Source organism: Bos indicus x Bos taurus, chromosome 7 (assembly GCF_003369695.1).
Source record: "Bos indicus x Bos taurus breed Angus x Brahman F1 hybrid chromosome 7, Bos_hybrid_MaternalHap_v2.0, whole genome shotgun sequence".
Lineage (NCBI taxonomy): Eukaryota > Metazoa > Chordata > Mammalia > Artiodactyla > Bovidae > Bos > Bos indicus x Bos taurus.
In genome coordinates, this window is record NC_040082.1 from 83476287 (window position 1) to 83493224 (window position 16938).

Here is a 16938-nt window from a genome sequence, read left to right on the forward strand (position 1 = left end):
TTGACCGTGTGCTGGTAGTTAGACCAAGACTTCCTGCATGATCTTTAAAAATAATTTTATTTATTTATTTTCGGCTGTGCTGGGTCTTCATTGCTGTGTGGACTTTTCTCTAGTTGTGGCGAGGAGGGGTTCTCTGTAGTTGCCATGTGCAAGCTTCTCACTGCAGTGACTTCTCTTTGTTGCGGAGCAGGGGCTTTAGGGCGCAGGCTTCAGTTGAGGTTCCCGGCCTTTAGAGCACTGGCTTAGTAGTTGTGACGCAGGGGCTGTTGGCTCCGTGGCATGTGGGATCTTCTCGGACCAGGGATCAAACCTATGTCTCCTGCATTGGCAGGTGAATTCTTTACTACTACTGAGCCACCAGGGAAGCCCCTCCTAATATTTACTGACTTAAATATTAGTCAGTGATGCAGAAGAATTTTGTAACTGTTAAGTAATTTTGAGTCAGTAGCTTTTGTAAATATTGTGCAATTCGCTATAAAATATGATTGTGTTTTAAAATCCAATGTATTGCACTATTTCTCCCTTCCAGCTCTGGTCATTTATATTGTGGGGTAAAGTAATGGCTCTTCCACAAGTATTGATTCTTTTCTATGGTGTTCCTAGCTTTAGGACCCAGCACTTTTATGAATTAGGCATTTTTGTTACAAATTAATGACTGTATGGGAAATTTTTTTTTTCTCCTACAGTTGATTTTTTTCCCCCGCCTTTCTAAACAAAGTCTTCAGGGAAAGACTGCCATCTTGTGGTTTTTAAAAATACAGAATTTAAGAAAAAAATATTCTTGTTATGTGACTGCTGAGATTTTATATGTGTATGTAGTTGCTTTATAATACCAAAATGAGTAAAAACTGAGTACTATTAAATCTTCTCTTTACACTACCTTTGCTTATCCTTTGGATAGTTTTTTCTTAATTTTATTATGGTATTGATATAATAATATTTTAAGGATTTCTGTTAATTAAAGGTTCCTCTGTTGAGCCCACTCTCAAACATCAGTATTAGAAGTACTTCTCTATAATAGCAGTTTTAATTAAGAATATATATTGAGAGTTTTTATATTATTAAGACTTTTCCAATATGACCTGTTAATGATAATGGAATTATTTGCATTAAAAAATACTGATCTTTATAATATAATTATTTGACAAACTATATCCTAAAGGAATTTTAATTTTATAATGTAGAACTCCATTTAATAAAAAGTGATAATTAGAAGTAAAATACACCTTCATTCTAGTTTCATTTTGGATAGTTATTAGTATAAACTGAAAAAATTATTTTCTTCAAAATACTAGGAAGGCCCTTATTTGTAGTTAAGGAAGTTTTAAAACCACCTCTTGTGTAAGAAATGGAAACTACTTGCAAGCTTGGGATCAGTTCTTAGGTAATGTCAAAGAAGTATCTATCAATATATATTAACAAGTCATAACATTACTTTTTGAAGTAACTTTTCATTTATTTAAAATCTCATCATTTATCTTGATTTGTCTCCTGTATGTCTTGATTTTTAATATTCATTGTATTTAAAAATAGCAAGTTTTCATTTCTTCAGAAAAGTTTTAGTGAACCATATAGACACCTCTTTATAAAACAAGAAGGCTTGTGTTCTCCCTCAGAGACAACCAGATTCTGATACATTGGGCCTCTGGACATCTTACACCTAGAGTCATTGCTAATCAGAGAAGGGCGGTCGTTGAAGGAAGAAGTTGTTATCCACCAAAGATAGCACTCTAGATAGAGTGTTCCCCAATCATTCCTGTGATTTTAGTAGCTTATGGCAGCCTTTATTTAAATTGCCTCCTCTTTTGTTTCCCCCTTAAACAGGGAGGGAGAATGGTTCAGTTGGGCTATAATATGATGTCTTGCACTTTCTCAAATGTTTTGCAGTTATGCTAAGAAAGAATCTGATCTTAATGGAGCCCAGATCAAGCTTCGAGAATATGAAGCAGCGCTGAATTCGAAAGATGCAGCTTTGGCAACTGCACTTGGTGATAAGAAAAGTTTAGAGAGTGATTTGGAAGATCTGAAGGATCAGATCGCCCAGGTAAGTTAGACTCTACTCTTGAGCTGTATTTCGCAGGTTAAATGCCCCATCTGTCTTGATTGTAAAACTTGTTTTATGCTTTTTATCTTAAAAAATGTATTGAGTTATTTTGGTCGGGGGCGGGGGAGTGGTGGTTACCCCTGCATAGACCTGAGCTATTTGGCATGTGAAGCGCCCTCACCTCTCAGTCACTGTGTCTGGCCTATGCAGATCTTGTTGCTGCTGTTCCTCCTCTCTGTTGTGCTTGTGCTCATTCGTTTCTCGATCTCACAGCTTATTTCATTATTGTACCAAAATGTAGGGTAAAAAGAGAGAAGATGTCTTAATGGTGCTCTCCACACAGGAAAAAAATCAAATTGGTAGATAAAATCATTCGTTTGAGTTTTGAAACGTAAGCCATAGGTATCTCTTCATCCCCTGTTGCTATTTACCAGATTTGAGGGGTGTTTTGATGTGACACTCTGTGGGTGGGACCAGCAGTTGAACCCACAGTTCTGTGATAAAGATTATCATGAGGGACTCTCATAGATTGACAAATATATAGAAATTGTAATACTTGACTTGATTCAATCCATCGGTATCTATTAAATTCATTACTAAATGATTGCTGTATAATTTTCATTAGTTCTTTTTCCTTCTATTAGTTGGAAGCCTCTTTAGCTGCTGCGAAGAAACAGTTAGCAGATGAAACTTTACTTAAAGTGGATTTGGAGAATCGCTGTCAGAGCCTTACTGAGGACTTGGAGTTTCGTAAAAACATGTATGAGGAGGTAATTATATATAATTTTTCTTCTTTAAGGAATGGAGGGATCCCAAAAGGCTTTGTTATAAACCATACACGTGAAAAAATGGGAAGAATTCTGTAGGCAAAGGATTTAAGGCACTGTTGCTAAAAAGGCTGCATGTAAGAATTGAAAGTGTTATGGTAAATTTATAAGCTTTTACTTCATTTAGGGTTTCCCTGATAGCTCAGTTGGTTAAGAATCCACCTGCGCAGGAGACCCTGGTTTGATTCCTGGGTTGGGAAGATCAGCTTGGAGAAGGGATAGGCTACCCACTCCAGTATTCTTGGATTTCCCTGGTGGCTCAGCTGATAAACAATCCGCCTGCAATGGGGGAGACTTGGGTTTGATCCCTAGGTTGGGAAGATCCCTTGGATGAGGGAACAGCTACCCACTCCAGTATTTTGGCCCAGAGAATACCATGGACTGTATGGAAACTGTATGGGGTCACAAAGGATTGGACACGACTGAGCGACTTTCGCTTGTGCAATAATATAACTTAACTTACTTCATCTAACTTAAAAAGGTCTGGCCACAGCTGTTAATTAATTATCAACCTCTTTAAGCGTTTGTGTTAGTGATATATTACTTCAAAATTTAGTATCTTAAAATCACAGACTTTTACTATCTTACAGTTTCTCAAGGTCAGGGATCTAAGAGCTGTTTAACTTAGATGGTTGTCTTCAGGGTCTCATGTGGTTACAGTCAGGCTTTCAGCCTGGTCTGGAGGAACACTTCAGAGTTCATTCACAACTGTTGTCTGGAGATACCAGTTCAGCATCTGCTTCCTTATGTGTATATATTAGTCGCCCAGTCTTTGCAACCTTATGGACTGTAGCCCACCAGGCTCTTTTGTCAGAGCTGCTTATGATGGGATTCCTGAAGAGTGGATGATGAATGAGAGAGAGAGCAAGGCAAGCCATATTGTCTTGTAGAGACTAAATCCCTAAGTGATATACTGTAACTCCCCATCACACAGACGGACCACAATACAGTATGGAAGGGGGCTCACATAGGAGGTGAACACAGCAGTCATTGGGGGCTGGCTACCCACAGCGTTTATAGTTATATGTGTATATTAAAAAATATCATCTATTGGCCATAACTTCCGTGGTTCTGCCTTGAGGGGTAAAAGTAACAGCTGTTACCAGAAAAGACGTATAGTGTAATACAGTTGAAGAAAGGCACATGTGTATTTTCTCAAAATTGAAGAGAGTTTGAGAACATGCAGGTTAAAGAATATGCAGTTAAATACTTAAATGACTGTGCAAAAAAGAGCTTCATGACCCAGATAATCACGATGGTGTGATCACTCACCTAGAGCCAGACATTATGGAATGCGAAGTCAAGTGGCCCTTAGAAAGCACCACTATGAACAAAGCTAGTGGAGGTGATGGAATTCCAGTTGAGCTATTGCAAATCCTGAAAGATGATGCTGTGAAAGTGCTGCACTCAGTATGCCAGCAAATTTGGAAAACTCAGAAGTGGCCACAGGACTGGAAAAGGTCAGTTTTCATTCCAATCCCAAAGAAAGGCAATGCCAAAGAATGCTCAAACTACTGCACAATTGCACTCATCTCACACTCTAGTAAAGTAATGCTCAAAATTCTCCAAGCCAGACTTCAGTAATACATGAACCGTGAACTTCCAGATGTTCAAGCTGGTTTTAGAAAAGGCAGAGGAACCAGAGATAAAATTGCCAACATCCGCTGGATCATGGAAAAAGCAAGAGAGTTCCAGAAAAACATCTATTTCTACTTTATTGACTATGCCAAAGCCTTTGACTGTGGATCACAATAAACTGTAGAAAATTCTGAAAGAGATGGGAATACCAGACCACCTGACCTGCCTCTTGAGAAACCCATATGCAGATCAGGAAGCAACAGTTAGAACTGGACATGTAATAACAGACTGGTTCCAAATAGGAAAAGGAGTACGTCAAGGCTGTGTATTGTCACCCTGTTTCTTTAACTTATATGCAAAGTACATCATGAGAAATGCTGGTCTGGAAGAAGCACAAGCTGGATTCAAGATTGCCGGGAGAAATATCAATAACCTCAGATATGCAGATAATACCACCCTTATGGCAGAAAGTGAAGAGGAGCTAAAAAGCCTCTTGATAAAAGTGAAAGAGGAGAGTGAAAAAGTTGGCTTAAAGCTCAACATTCAGAAAACAAAGATCATGGCATCTGGTCCCATCACTTCATGGGAAATAGATGGGGAAACAGTGGAAACAGTGTCAGACTTTATTTTTTTGGGCTCCAAAATGACTGCAGATGGTGATTGCAGCCGTGAAATTAAAAGACGCTTACTCCTTGGAAAGAAAGTTATGACCAACCTAGATAGCATATTGAAAAGCAGAGATATTACTTTTCCAACAAAGGTCCGTCTAGTCAAGGCTATGGTTTTTCCAGTGGTCATGTATGGATGTGAGAGTTGGACTGTGAAGAAGGCTGAGCGCCGAAGAATTGCTGCTTTTGAACTGTGGTGTTGGAGAAGACTCTTGAGAGTCCCTTGGACTGAAAGGAGATCCAACCAGTCCATTCTGAAGGAGATCAGCCCTGAGTGTTCATTGGAAGGACTGATGCTGAAACTGAAACTCCAGTACTTTGGCCACTTCATTCGAAGAGTTGACTCATTGGAAAAGACCCTGATGCTGGGAGGGATTGGGGGCAGGAGAAGAAGGGGACGACAGAGGATGAGATGACTGGATGGCATCACCGACTCAATGGACATGAGTTTGAGTGAACTCCAGGAGTTGGAGATGGACAGGGAGGCCTGGAGTGCTGGGACTCATGGGGTCGCAAAGAGTCAGACACAACTGAGCGACTGAACTGAACTGAACTGAATGTAAAAATGGTGACTAACAATTTTAAAATAGGAATTTATTATAGAACTTAAATAATTTTAGTTTGAGAAAAGTAATTTAATAGAAATTGACCATTTTTACTGGGTATTGTGGGGACAAAGCGCACTCATTGGATAAGCAGCCAGACTTTGGACAGTTCTTGAGTCAGTTTCTTATTTAAAAATGAAATATCAGTGCTTGCTGTTATTTTCCCAAGAAGTGGTGAGGATCAAAGTCAAATACTATGTGTGAAAGCTCCTTATAAATTAGTGACTGCTATCATAGAATTATTCACTACAGTTCATAAATTGAAGTGTCTCTACCTTGACTTACATTTTTGTTTCATTTTGTTAAAATTGCCCATGATCTATTATTTCTTAGTTTTGAAGCTGTGTGGATTCCTGCATCTTTAAAACAGAGGTTGAGAAGTTTTTTCTTTGCAAGTCATTTATTTCATGTAAAATACTAAGTGAAAAACGACATCAGTAAAAAGTAATTTAGTATTTTTAGAATGTTTGGGTAGCAACTTTGAATTTTGGGGTTTTGCCTTTTTGAGAATGAATTAAAAAAATATTCCTCATTTCTTTTTTTTTCACATGGAGGGTCAAATTCTATTCAGTCAATATACCTAGGTTTCTTATTATGAACAGTTAAGGGGTAAGAGGAAGGAGAAAAGCAGCAAGAAGAGGAAGGGAGGCAGATGAAGGGCAAAATGGCTAGTAGGTACCTGATACTGGTTGAACTAAACCTTTCATTTGCATATTTTTATGATTTAAGTAGCATTCACTTCATATAGATATGAGCCCTAGGAGACTAGTAGCGGAACTGGAATTTGATCCCTGGTTTTCTGATTCTGTCCAGCTCATCTTCCTGTGGTTAAGAGAAAGATGAGGACATGCACAGAAAAACCGCATGCTGCAAGAGGATGCAGGAACAAGAAGTTCTTATATCCCCCTCTTGTGGCCTCTTTAATTATTGCCATTAAGGACAGATCTATTGTATTTTCAGAGCTAGACGTTAGAATGGAAATTTTATTCTTGGATTTGTGTTCCTAGCCATTCTAGTTTGGATAATTCCTTAAAACCTAATGTGAAGGATTATGCCTATTATGTTTATTCTTTGATAGTAAATTGTCATTTGTATTTGAGATAGAAAAGTAATATGGTCAGTAAGATTCTGTATCAATTGATGTTGATACCTTAGCATCACCAGCTATTAGGGTGAGTCATGTAAATTGGTTTGCTCTGTCCATTGCCTCTTAGTATGTCTAAGACAAGTTTTATTTTATGCATTAATCTTCTAGTTGAAGTTTTACTGATAAGTTTCTAACTTTTTGTGTGGAATTTTTTTTTCAGAGTTATTCTTAGTACTACTGTCAGTACAATTTAGAAAAATAATTACCTGCTGTTCAGTATACCTAGTTATCCATGATTGCATGGTAAAGCCTTCCAGCCATTCCTTGCCTTAAGAGAAATAAAAAGCTGTGCTACTGAAAATAAACATAAAATTCCTAGGGTTTGAGATGCTACCATTTCTGTCATTAGTTCTGTCTCAGAAATCTTCTCATAAAAATGAAGGCAAAAAAGTGTCTCTTCACACACTTGTCAGGACAGACATGAGGAGGTTGGTGTGTAAAACTTCAGATGGTCTTGATGTCCGCCATGGTAAGTAACTTGGTTTTATGTCATTGTTTTCTTCCTAGGAGATTAATGAGACCAGAAGGAAGCATGAAACTCGCTTGGTAGAGGTGGATTCTGGGCGTCAGATTGAGTACGAGTACAAGCTGGCTCAAGCCCTTCATGAGATGAGAGAGCAACATGATGCCCAAGTCAAGCTGTACAAAGAAGAGCTGGAGCAGACGTACCACGCCAAAGTGAGCAGGCTGCCCGGGACGGCGGGAAACACTGAATGCGTTTGTTTCGGAGTGTCCCTGAGAACATAGCTTGATGTTTGGCTTGTTCTAGTATTATTAAATGAATTCCTGCGGTCTCCAAGAACATTCATTTTTTTCTTTAAGAAAGCAATTTTTTATAAAGTAATAGAAATTATTCAGAGAAAGTAGGATTATTCCATTTTTACCAAAGGTATGGTCTTTAACCTCTTTGTCCAAGTGATCATTTGTGTCAAAGTTATATTAGTTAAACTCCAGCCACCTAAAAGTAACTTTTCATTCAATGACAAGTACTAACCTTGTTGGACTGTGTCTAATTCTGAATGCATGTCATCATTGTAGATGGATTGTGACCACCACACTTTGGGCTGTTTTGAACAAAGGCCAAATGGACAGTCTCTGATATTTCTTCCTTGGCCACTAATTATTCATTTAAAAAAGACTATAGAAACTTCTCTCTTATATCAGGAGACCATGCAAAAATTTATTAAATCACCGAGTACAGGCTTTCATAGTAAATAATTTTACCCCAATATGTTAAATGTTACATGATTTGATTAAAAAGTTAGTGGAAGACTTAGAAAATAAGTCATAGAGGTGTTGAAAATAATTTCCATTGCATGGCCTCAAATTGGTCATATTGCTTTTAATCCACTTTATGAAGTAGTAGTTGGCTGATGAGAGGGTGATCTTTTAATCCCTACGTTTAGTTGTTCAGCCCTTACTTGGTGCTGGCACCGTGCTGGGCACTGAAGAAGCTAAGCTAAGGATGGGTTGGTCACATAGACTCTGGCCTCAGAGGGAGTCAGGGAAGAGACACATAGAAGACATTCCTGAAGACAGGCAGGACAGAATGCTATGGGCATTTGGAGGAATGGGCTATTGTTTCTACCAGAGGAGCTTTTTTTTTGCTTCTGAAAGGAAGTATTTCCATTTGGTTTGAGATAATCTCTTAATTAGTACTTTCTGTTTATTGCTTTATATTCTGTATCAGATTTGGTGGGTTAGGGATATGTGACGCTTGTTTTCCTACAGACACCACCATGGCTAAATTGCCCCTGTTCAGTCTGCTTACTAGCAGCATTATCTGAGACGTTAGACATATAATGGATGAAATATCGAAGCACTAAATTTTGGGTAAACCCACGTATATCAGCATTGTTAAGCTCCCATATTGGAAACTGAGCTGAAAAAGCAGAAAAACTTCTAAGGTAATTCATACCACATCAGCAAACTTCATGATGCTTTTCCTGTTTCATCAGCTAGTTACTGACAAGGCTTAGGTTTGAAATGAAATATCTTGAGACGATTCATGCTTCCTCATTTGTTTGTTCTAATTCACTAGATAAGACTGACTGTGGTTTGCTTCTTTTCTTAGCTTGAAAATGCCAGACTGTCATCAGAGATGAATACTTCTACTGTCAATAGTGCCAGAGAAGAACTGATGGAAAGTCGTATGAGAATTGAGAGCCTCTCGTCTCAGCTTTCTAATCTACAGAAAGAGGTAACTAAGCTTCAGAGTTGTACTTGAAGGCTACCTCCACCACAGTAGTCGACCTGCTTGGCTCCTCCTGAAATCACTTTTCAGAGAGGATAGTATTTTCTTGAATTCTGGTTTCACAGTGCTCCCCAGAGTTTTTTTCTATTTCTCACTGCATAAGCATCCTCTGGGCAGAGACTGTTGTTCCTAACCTAATAGATTACCTGGAGCTAAGGGAATTGCCTTTGAGGGAACGACCTGCCGGCTTATTCTCTGGACTTAACCCAGGAGCCTGGTTTTCTGACCCAGCCAGCAGTCTGATCTCCACACAGTGCTCTTCCCAACATACTCGTTTTCATCACATTTAGAAACTGTTATGAAGGAAAGCCTGCGGACTTTCTTTGTGGGTGGTAAACGCTTTGTGTTTCTAGACAAACTCCCTTGGTGCTTAGAATACTCAGTAGTTAGTAGCTTAGGAAGCAGCATCAGTTTGTATCTTGGCTAAGAATTTAGTGACTCATTCATTCTTTGGCACACCTTCTTAGGACTGTTGTGGTGTGTTGATGGGTGCTGTCAGTACGTGGTAGTGCACTCGAGGGGCTGCATGAGCAGGTGTGGACACTGCCTGAGATCTGGGTTTTGGTTCAAGGGTGATGCCGATATGCATGCAAAGTACATGTACAGCCATATAAGTGTGCAGGATATGTTGATAATCTACCACTCATCTTAAAGACTTAGGCAGTAACTTCAGTTTCTGTTTTCCTTAAGGGAGGGAGTTTTGTTGTTTTAAATTTTTCATATAAGAGTCAACTTTTTTATTCATTAAATAAGCTTTCTTCTTTTTTAATATTTTGTTTTTAGTCGTATCCTTTTCTGATTACAAAATTGAAGACATTTATTGTAGGAATTTAGAAGACACCTTATTGTGTAAAACGAGGTGATGTAAAAAGAACTTGATTAAAACAGAAGTTTTTACTTTGCTGTTATCATATGTACTTCATTATTCACAACATAAAGTTAAAGAGCTGGAAGGACAAGGGCCTTTTAAGTTCACTCAGTCTGACCACAGACCTGGGTGAGTTTAATGACCAGCCCAGAGACTGTAAGCTGACAAATGGGTTTCTTCTACTGTTCGTAGTTTTTCTTTTTATACCTTACTCTCTTCAAAGATTTTCTTTTAAGAATTAATCATCTTTTTTCCATTGCCGCATTTAATAGGTACTTTTCCAAAGATAGTCCTGTCTGTTTTTACTCTGAGTTGATATTTACTACTTTTCTCCATTTAATAAATGGTATTCTGGTTATTCCCTCTCCCTCAGTTTTACATTTCCCTATCTTTTAGGAGGTTGGGGCAGGGGCTGATGCTTAATGCACTTATGCTAGGTGTGGATGTTTTACAGGTGAGGTGAATGGCACTTCAGATCAGATCAGATCAGTAGCTCAGTCGTGTCCTACTCTTTGTGACCCCAAGAATCGCAGCATGCCAGGCCTCCCTGTCCATCACCAACTCCCGGAGTTCACTCAGACTCACGTCCATCGAGTCAATGATGCCATCCAGCCATCTCATCCTCTGTCGTCCCCTTCTCCTCCTGCCCCCAGTCCCTCCCAGCATCAGAGTCTTTTCCAGTGAGTCAACTCTTCGCATGAAGTGGCCAAAGTACTGGAGTTTCAGCTTTAGCATCATTCCTTCCAAAGAAATCCCAGGGCTGATCTCCTTCAGAATGGACTGGATGGATCTTCTTGCAGTCCAAGGGACTCTCAAGAGTCTTCTCCAACACCACAGTTCAAAAGCATCAATTCTTCGGTGCTCAGCCTTCTTCACAGTCCAACTCTCACATCCATACATGCCCACAGGAAAAACCATAGCCTTGACTAGACGAACCTTTGTTGGCAAAGTAATGTCTCTGCTTTTGAATATGCTATCTAGGTTGGTCATAACTTTCCTTCCAAGGAGTAAGCGTCTTTTAATTTCATGGCTGCAGTCATCATCTGTAGTGAATAGCAATAGGCTCTGAAATTTGGTAACTGTGTCTTCTGACTCAGGTCCAGGGCTCTTTCCCTGTTTGCCTGTTAGTTATGTTCCTATCATTGCAAGTTTTTTGGTTAACTTCAGGTTCAGTTCAGTTTAGTTCAGTCATGTCTGACTCTTTGTGACCCCGTGGACTGCAGGACACCAGGCTTCCCTGTCCATCACCAACTCCCAGATCTTGCTCAAACTCATGTCCATTGAGTCAGTGATGCCATCCAACCATCTTATCCTCTGTCATCCCCTTCCTTCTCCTCCTGCCTTCAATCTTCCCCAACATCAGGGTCTTTTCCAATGAGTCATTTCTTCGCATCAGGTTAGCAGCTCTTAAACAGTGTTAGGCAGGGCCCTCAGTGTTTTGAAGAGCTCCTTCCTTAGGAAATAGGAGAGGAGTGCCTGCTTCAGCCAGATAGTTTTAAATTTCTCTGTCAGGGGGGTGGAGAGTGATCCTTTCTGGTATCAAATTTTATGATAAATAATATATCTTGAGGGATATCTTCTTTGGTTGATGAATTTTAGCCTTAGATCATTAAAAAGAAAAAGACATCTCTAAATTTTTGTTTTAGAGTATTTGTTGTGGAGTCATCGATTTCATCATGCTGCATGTTAGGCCATAGAATTTCCTCTTTGGTTATGTGACTCATGTTAATAAAGTAGTTCTTAGTTTTACTTACAATTGATATAGCCTTTAAAATGGTGACTTAGAAAATATTTTTACGTAATATAGCAGCAGTATTATGTTTTGTAATTAGGCATTTCATATATTGCTTACAGCTTTTCTTTCATTTCTATTTAGATTTTTGACTTTGGCCAAATTATTGAGTTGGTCAGGGTCTGTTTGAGTTGCAGAAGAATTTACTGGCACTTTGAAAGCACCTTTATTTTTTGTTTTTCTAACACCCACATTCTGGAAATTTCTGCCAGAGCTAGATTATAATAAACTGGTACAATTATGTATTTTAAAACAAAGAGAACCCGACACCATTAGAATTGAGTAGTACAGATTTAGAGTTTTGAGGCAGAATCTTACAGATAGTCTAGTTGGACCTCTTCGTTTTCCTAATGGTACCAGTTTAGTGAGGTGTGTTATTTAGTGGCAGAATCAGGAAGAAGGATCTAGATCTATCTCTCCTGTTGTATTCTTTGTATTTCACTATGAAGCAGGTGTAGTGCAGCTATTTAAATTACATTTAAATATTTCTGTTTAAAAATACAAAATGATTCAGAGTAACTTTAAAGCTTATTTATACCTAGATTTTGATTTTTCCCTCTTACAGAACCCTGTAACATCTAAGGTGGACAAATAGAGTACATTTTGGCCTTTACAGATGGAGGCTGAAAGTTTTCTCTGAATCTTGGGTGATTTATGTCTCTTCAGATTAGACATTGTTGCCCATCTGTCTCTCCCACCTGATACATAAAAATAAAGAGATTGATTGAAGAGGAGACATTTTACTTAGCTTATTTTTAGGCTGCGCTGCATGAGAAAGCTTTGTTCCCTGACCCAGGATCACACCTGTGCCGCCTGCAATGGAAGCATAGAGTCCTAATCACTGGGGTGCCAGGAAATTCCCAAAGAACATACATTTTACACTTAACTGTTTTTTATTTTGGAGGAAAGAAAATATAAGAACCCTGAGAAAGGGAAAAAATGGATTTCTCAATTTATAGCCTTTTTTTTTTGCAAATACAGTTCTCTGAGGCAGAATTTTGTTTAGCATCTCTCTTGAGAGCTTCTGATATAGAATGTCTCTGGATTTTAATGAATTCATTGGTTGATTATTTTTTAAATAACATTTTTATTTTGGCATAATTGTAAATTTGTAGGGAAGTTGGAAAGCTGGTGCACACAGCTCCCTTAGCTCCCTCCCCAGTCTTCCTTCTTTGTTAGTTATCTTAGATGGCTGTGGTTCATTTGTCAAAACTGAGACATTGCCATTGGTACATTATTGTCAACTAGACTCTAGACTATTTGGATTTTACCAGATTTTCTGTTACTGTTCTTTTTCTGTTTTAGAATACCACAGATCTCCCTAGTCTCCTCTAGTCAGTGACAGTTTTTTTTTAGACTTTTTTTGTTTTTCATGACCTTGACATCTTAAGAAGAGCTGGCCAGGTATCCTGTAGGCTGTCCCCCAATCTTAAGTTTATCTGATGCTTTTCTTATGATTAGCCTGGAGATACGGATTTTAAGTGTCCTTCTTGTTACATCATATCAGGGATTACGTGACATACACACATCATTGATGGTGATAACCTTCATCATTGGCTAAGACGTTTGCCAGGTTTCCCAACTGTAAGTTAGTATTTTTGTGTTTCCCTACTCTGCTTTTAGGAAGTAAGTCACCAAGTCCAGCCTGTTTTCAAGGATAAAGAGCAGGAATTATGCGTCACATTCTGAAGAGAGTATTCACCTTTGTTAAATGGAATGCTTTTGTGAAGATTCATCTCTTCTTCCCCTATTTGTGTATTTATTTATGCATTCCTTGGTTTCTGTCAGTATGGGCTCAGGGAAATCTTTTTATAATTTGGATTATATGTGGATACTAGATTATTGGCTCAGATTGTTTCCGCTTTGGCTTTGAGGAGTTTTGTCAGATTGGTTACCATGTTCCCCACTTTTTGGAGCACTTCTTTTTTTTATGGTTCTGTAATATGCTCCATGCTCATCGTGTATTTTCCCTATCTCAGCACTGGTATCAGCTGTTTCTTTAGGGAGCTCTGGTTCTTTTTACTGGAGAGTGGTATCTAGAAAGCAAGTTCTGGGCCCTGGGTATGCTCATTGGTATTGGGGTGTCATTGTTTCTAGGCCTGCTGTGGGCAGAGCTAGGTAAATGTGTATATGCTAACCCATGTTTACATGCTTATCTGTGATTGTATCTCTGTCCACTTGTATTTATATTAAGGTAACCACGCATTTACACAGATGTCTGGGACTCTAACCCTGTACCACTGGGTTCAGTTTAGGCGTCCTTCCTTGCTTACCTATAACTTCTTTCTCTGAGAGTAAGAAGCCTGGTTTCTGCCATCCCGTTTGCTTATTTGTCCAGCTTCAGTATATATGTAAAGCAGTTTCAAATTATTTAACCTATATCCCTGTGTGAAATAAATTCACTAGCTAGAGTGTAATGTTTCTGCAAGGAATAGAGATCCTTTTTGTCTTTAGCCTTCCAGATTTCACTTTTGCACAGTATGTGCCCTTTCCCTCCTGCTTTGATGCATACTACTTGTGATTTAAGGGCCTAAGCTCTACATAAGTCTTTTGGAGTTGATTACCGTGGTCGTTTTCTGAGGTTAGGGAGATGAATTCTGTTTTGGAGATGTGCAGATGAGTGATTACCTGGTGAACGACAAGGTTTCTAAGATGAACCTTCTTGTGTAGGAGGTGTAATTTTTCATTTTTTTTAATACCAAATATGAGGTTTCCATGTTTACAATAATATTTACAGACTATATTATATCATATGGTATTTGCATGCTGATAGAGTGTGGGAAAGCACACCATTTCTGAAGTGGTAACTAGAATCTCTTTTGTTAAGTTTCTGAATTAAGATACTCAGTTTCTTTTGTCAATGAGTTTTCTTTTAATTCTTTGTTTTTGTTACTTTATACTTTTGAGCCGAATGCTTTGTAGGGGAGCCAGACTGTTTTACTAAAACTACAGCTTAAAATTTTGTTTCATTTGGTCAAACAAAAATTATATGTATATTTATGACACATTAGATGAATGTCTTTTCCTAGCCTTTTTATAAGACAAAACTTTCCTAAGAGTTGTATTTTGTATTGGAGGAATTTTGTTTTTTAATTTCTTAAAATAAAAATGTTCTTGAATTCTGATGTTAAGAGATTGGATTTGTTCCAGGTCAGGAAATGTTTTAAAATAGCTGTGCTAGGGTTGTGCTAATGTTGGAATGTTCCTAGAAAGTAAATGTGTTCCCTTGAATCTTCAGTCTAGAGCATGTTTGGAGAGGATTCAAGAGTTGGAGGACTTGCTTGCTAAAGAAAGAGACAACTCTCGCCGCATGCTGTCTGACAAAGAGAGAGAGATGGCGGAAATACGTGATCAGATGCAGCAACAGTTGAACGATTATGAACAACTTCTTGATGTCAAGTTAGCCCTGGACATGGAAATTAGTGCTTATAGGAAACTCCTAGAAGGTGAAGAAGAGAGGTATGTAACTTGCTTGTCACTCTGCCTCATAGTCTACTTTTTGTCCCCACCCTTTCTATTTGAAGAAAAGTAAATAGGATTTAAAAAAAAAAAAAACAATTAGGACAACTCTAAATATTTTCTCTCTCTCTCTTTTTTTTTTTAATATCTAGGTGTAGAGATAGGTAGTAATAGATCTTACTTCTTCATCAACAACAGAAGATGTACAAGCAGTCTTAGTATTATTATTATTTTAAATGATGAACTGTGAAAGGATACCATTTCTCTTTTGGGATTTTAAATGTTTTGATAATTTAATATGCTGCAAAATGACTTCCAGGTGGCTCAGTGGTGAAGAATCCCACTGCCAGTGCAGGAGCTGCAGAAGACATGGGTTCAACCCCTGGGTTGGGAGGATCTCCTGGAGTAGGAAATGGCACCTCACTCCAGGATTCTTGCCTGGGAAATCCCATGGACAGAGGATCTTGGCGGGCTGCAGTCCATGGGGTTGCAGAGAGTCAGACATGACTGAGCACGCACGCAGGGATGCTGCAAAATACCAGATTTGCTGAAAGAGACTGTGTACTTTTCAAATCTGGTTAGTGTATAAATCCTTTTAAACCTTTTCTGAGAAAAAGTTCCAAAGGGCAAGTATCTCACTTAGAACAAAAAGACATTTAATTTCAATATTGCACACACTGTGATTGTAATTTTGTAAACAGAAAATGCAGGTTTGAAAAAATTACGGAAAGTATACTAAATGTAACAGTGGTTGTGGTGGGGTGATGGTGGATGAGTTGTTCCCCCCAACCTCTCACCAACCCCTCTCCCAGTTTTCTAAACTTTGTGCATTATGATTGTGGTCTTTTCTTAGCTAAAACATTCAGATAATAATTTTTAAAAAGAATGTTGATAGTGGACATTGTAGCACAAATAAGTTTCTTTTTGTTAAGATGTACTTTGGCTTTTGCAGATCGTCATTAATGTTGTGCTTTAGTAATGCATGTGCATTAAGATAGGAAGAGCATATGTGTTTCATAATTGGAACGTTTTATTTCTCCCATGTAGATTGAAGCTCTCTCCAAGCCCTTCTTCCCGTGTAACAGTGTCACGCGCATCCTCGAGTCGCAGCGTGCGTACCACCAGAGGAAAGCGGAAGAGAGTGGACGTGGAAGAATCCGAGGCCAGCAGTAGTGTCAGCATCTCCCATTCTGCCTCAGCCACAGGGAATGTCTGCATTGAAGAGATAGATGTTGATGGAAAATTTATCCGCTTGAAGAACACTTCGGAACAGGTGAAAACACAGACCCCCTTTTTGTCCAGAGAGGCTTTGCTAATTGGGGGTATGTCGCAATTGTAATAACTCCTCAGCCTTTATTTGTATTCAGTCATCTTCATGATATAAGAGTTTCCCTCTCCTTTTTAACCCAAATTCATGAAGTGTAGCATAAACTTGAATAGGAAAAGGAAGAGGGATGGTGCACTTGGTGGTTTAAAAATTTTATTCATTAGCTCTTCTTTAGAGAGCCAGGGATTTTTTTCTTACCCGGTCATTTTGTCACCGTGGCCTTCCTAAGGATGAATTATTAATATTCTCTGTCCTAGCCAGAATTGTGAAGAAGATAGATTGCGTTGATATTCTTTCACAGCTGTTAGCTTTATGAAAGGGAGGAAATATGAGCCCAGGCTCTGACACATGTTAGGAGTGTTTTTCTCT

The 16938-nt window shown here is 38.6% G+C and overlaps 1 protein-coding gene across 1 annotated transcript in view; it reads left to right on the plus strand.

The window, feature by feature from the left end:
• The window catches only part of LMNB1 (lamin B1), a 52791-nt gene that overhangs the window by 21258 nt on the left and 14595 nt on the right, over nucleotides 1–16938 (plus strand). Inside the window, exons 2-7 of the mRNA XM_027547012.1 lie at nucleotides 1888–2044; nucleotides 2689–2814; nucleotides 7377–7547; nucleotides 8944–9069; nucleotides 15022–15242; nucleotides 16290–16515. Coding sequence (XP_027402813.1) covers nucleotides 1888–2044; nucleotides 2689–2814; nucleotides 7377–7547; nucleotides 8944–9069; nucleotides 15022–15242; nucleotides 16290–16515 — 1027 coding nt within the window. The remainder of the gene's footprint in view (nucleotides 1–1887; nucleotides 2045–2688; nucleotides 2815–7376; nucleotides 7548–8943; nucleotides 9070–15021; nucleotides 15243–16289; nucleotides 16516–16938) is intronic.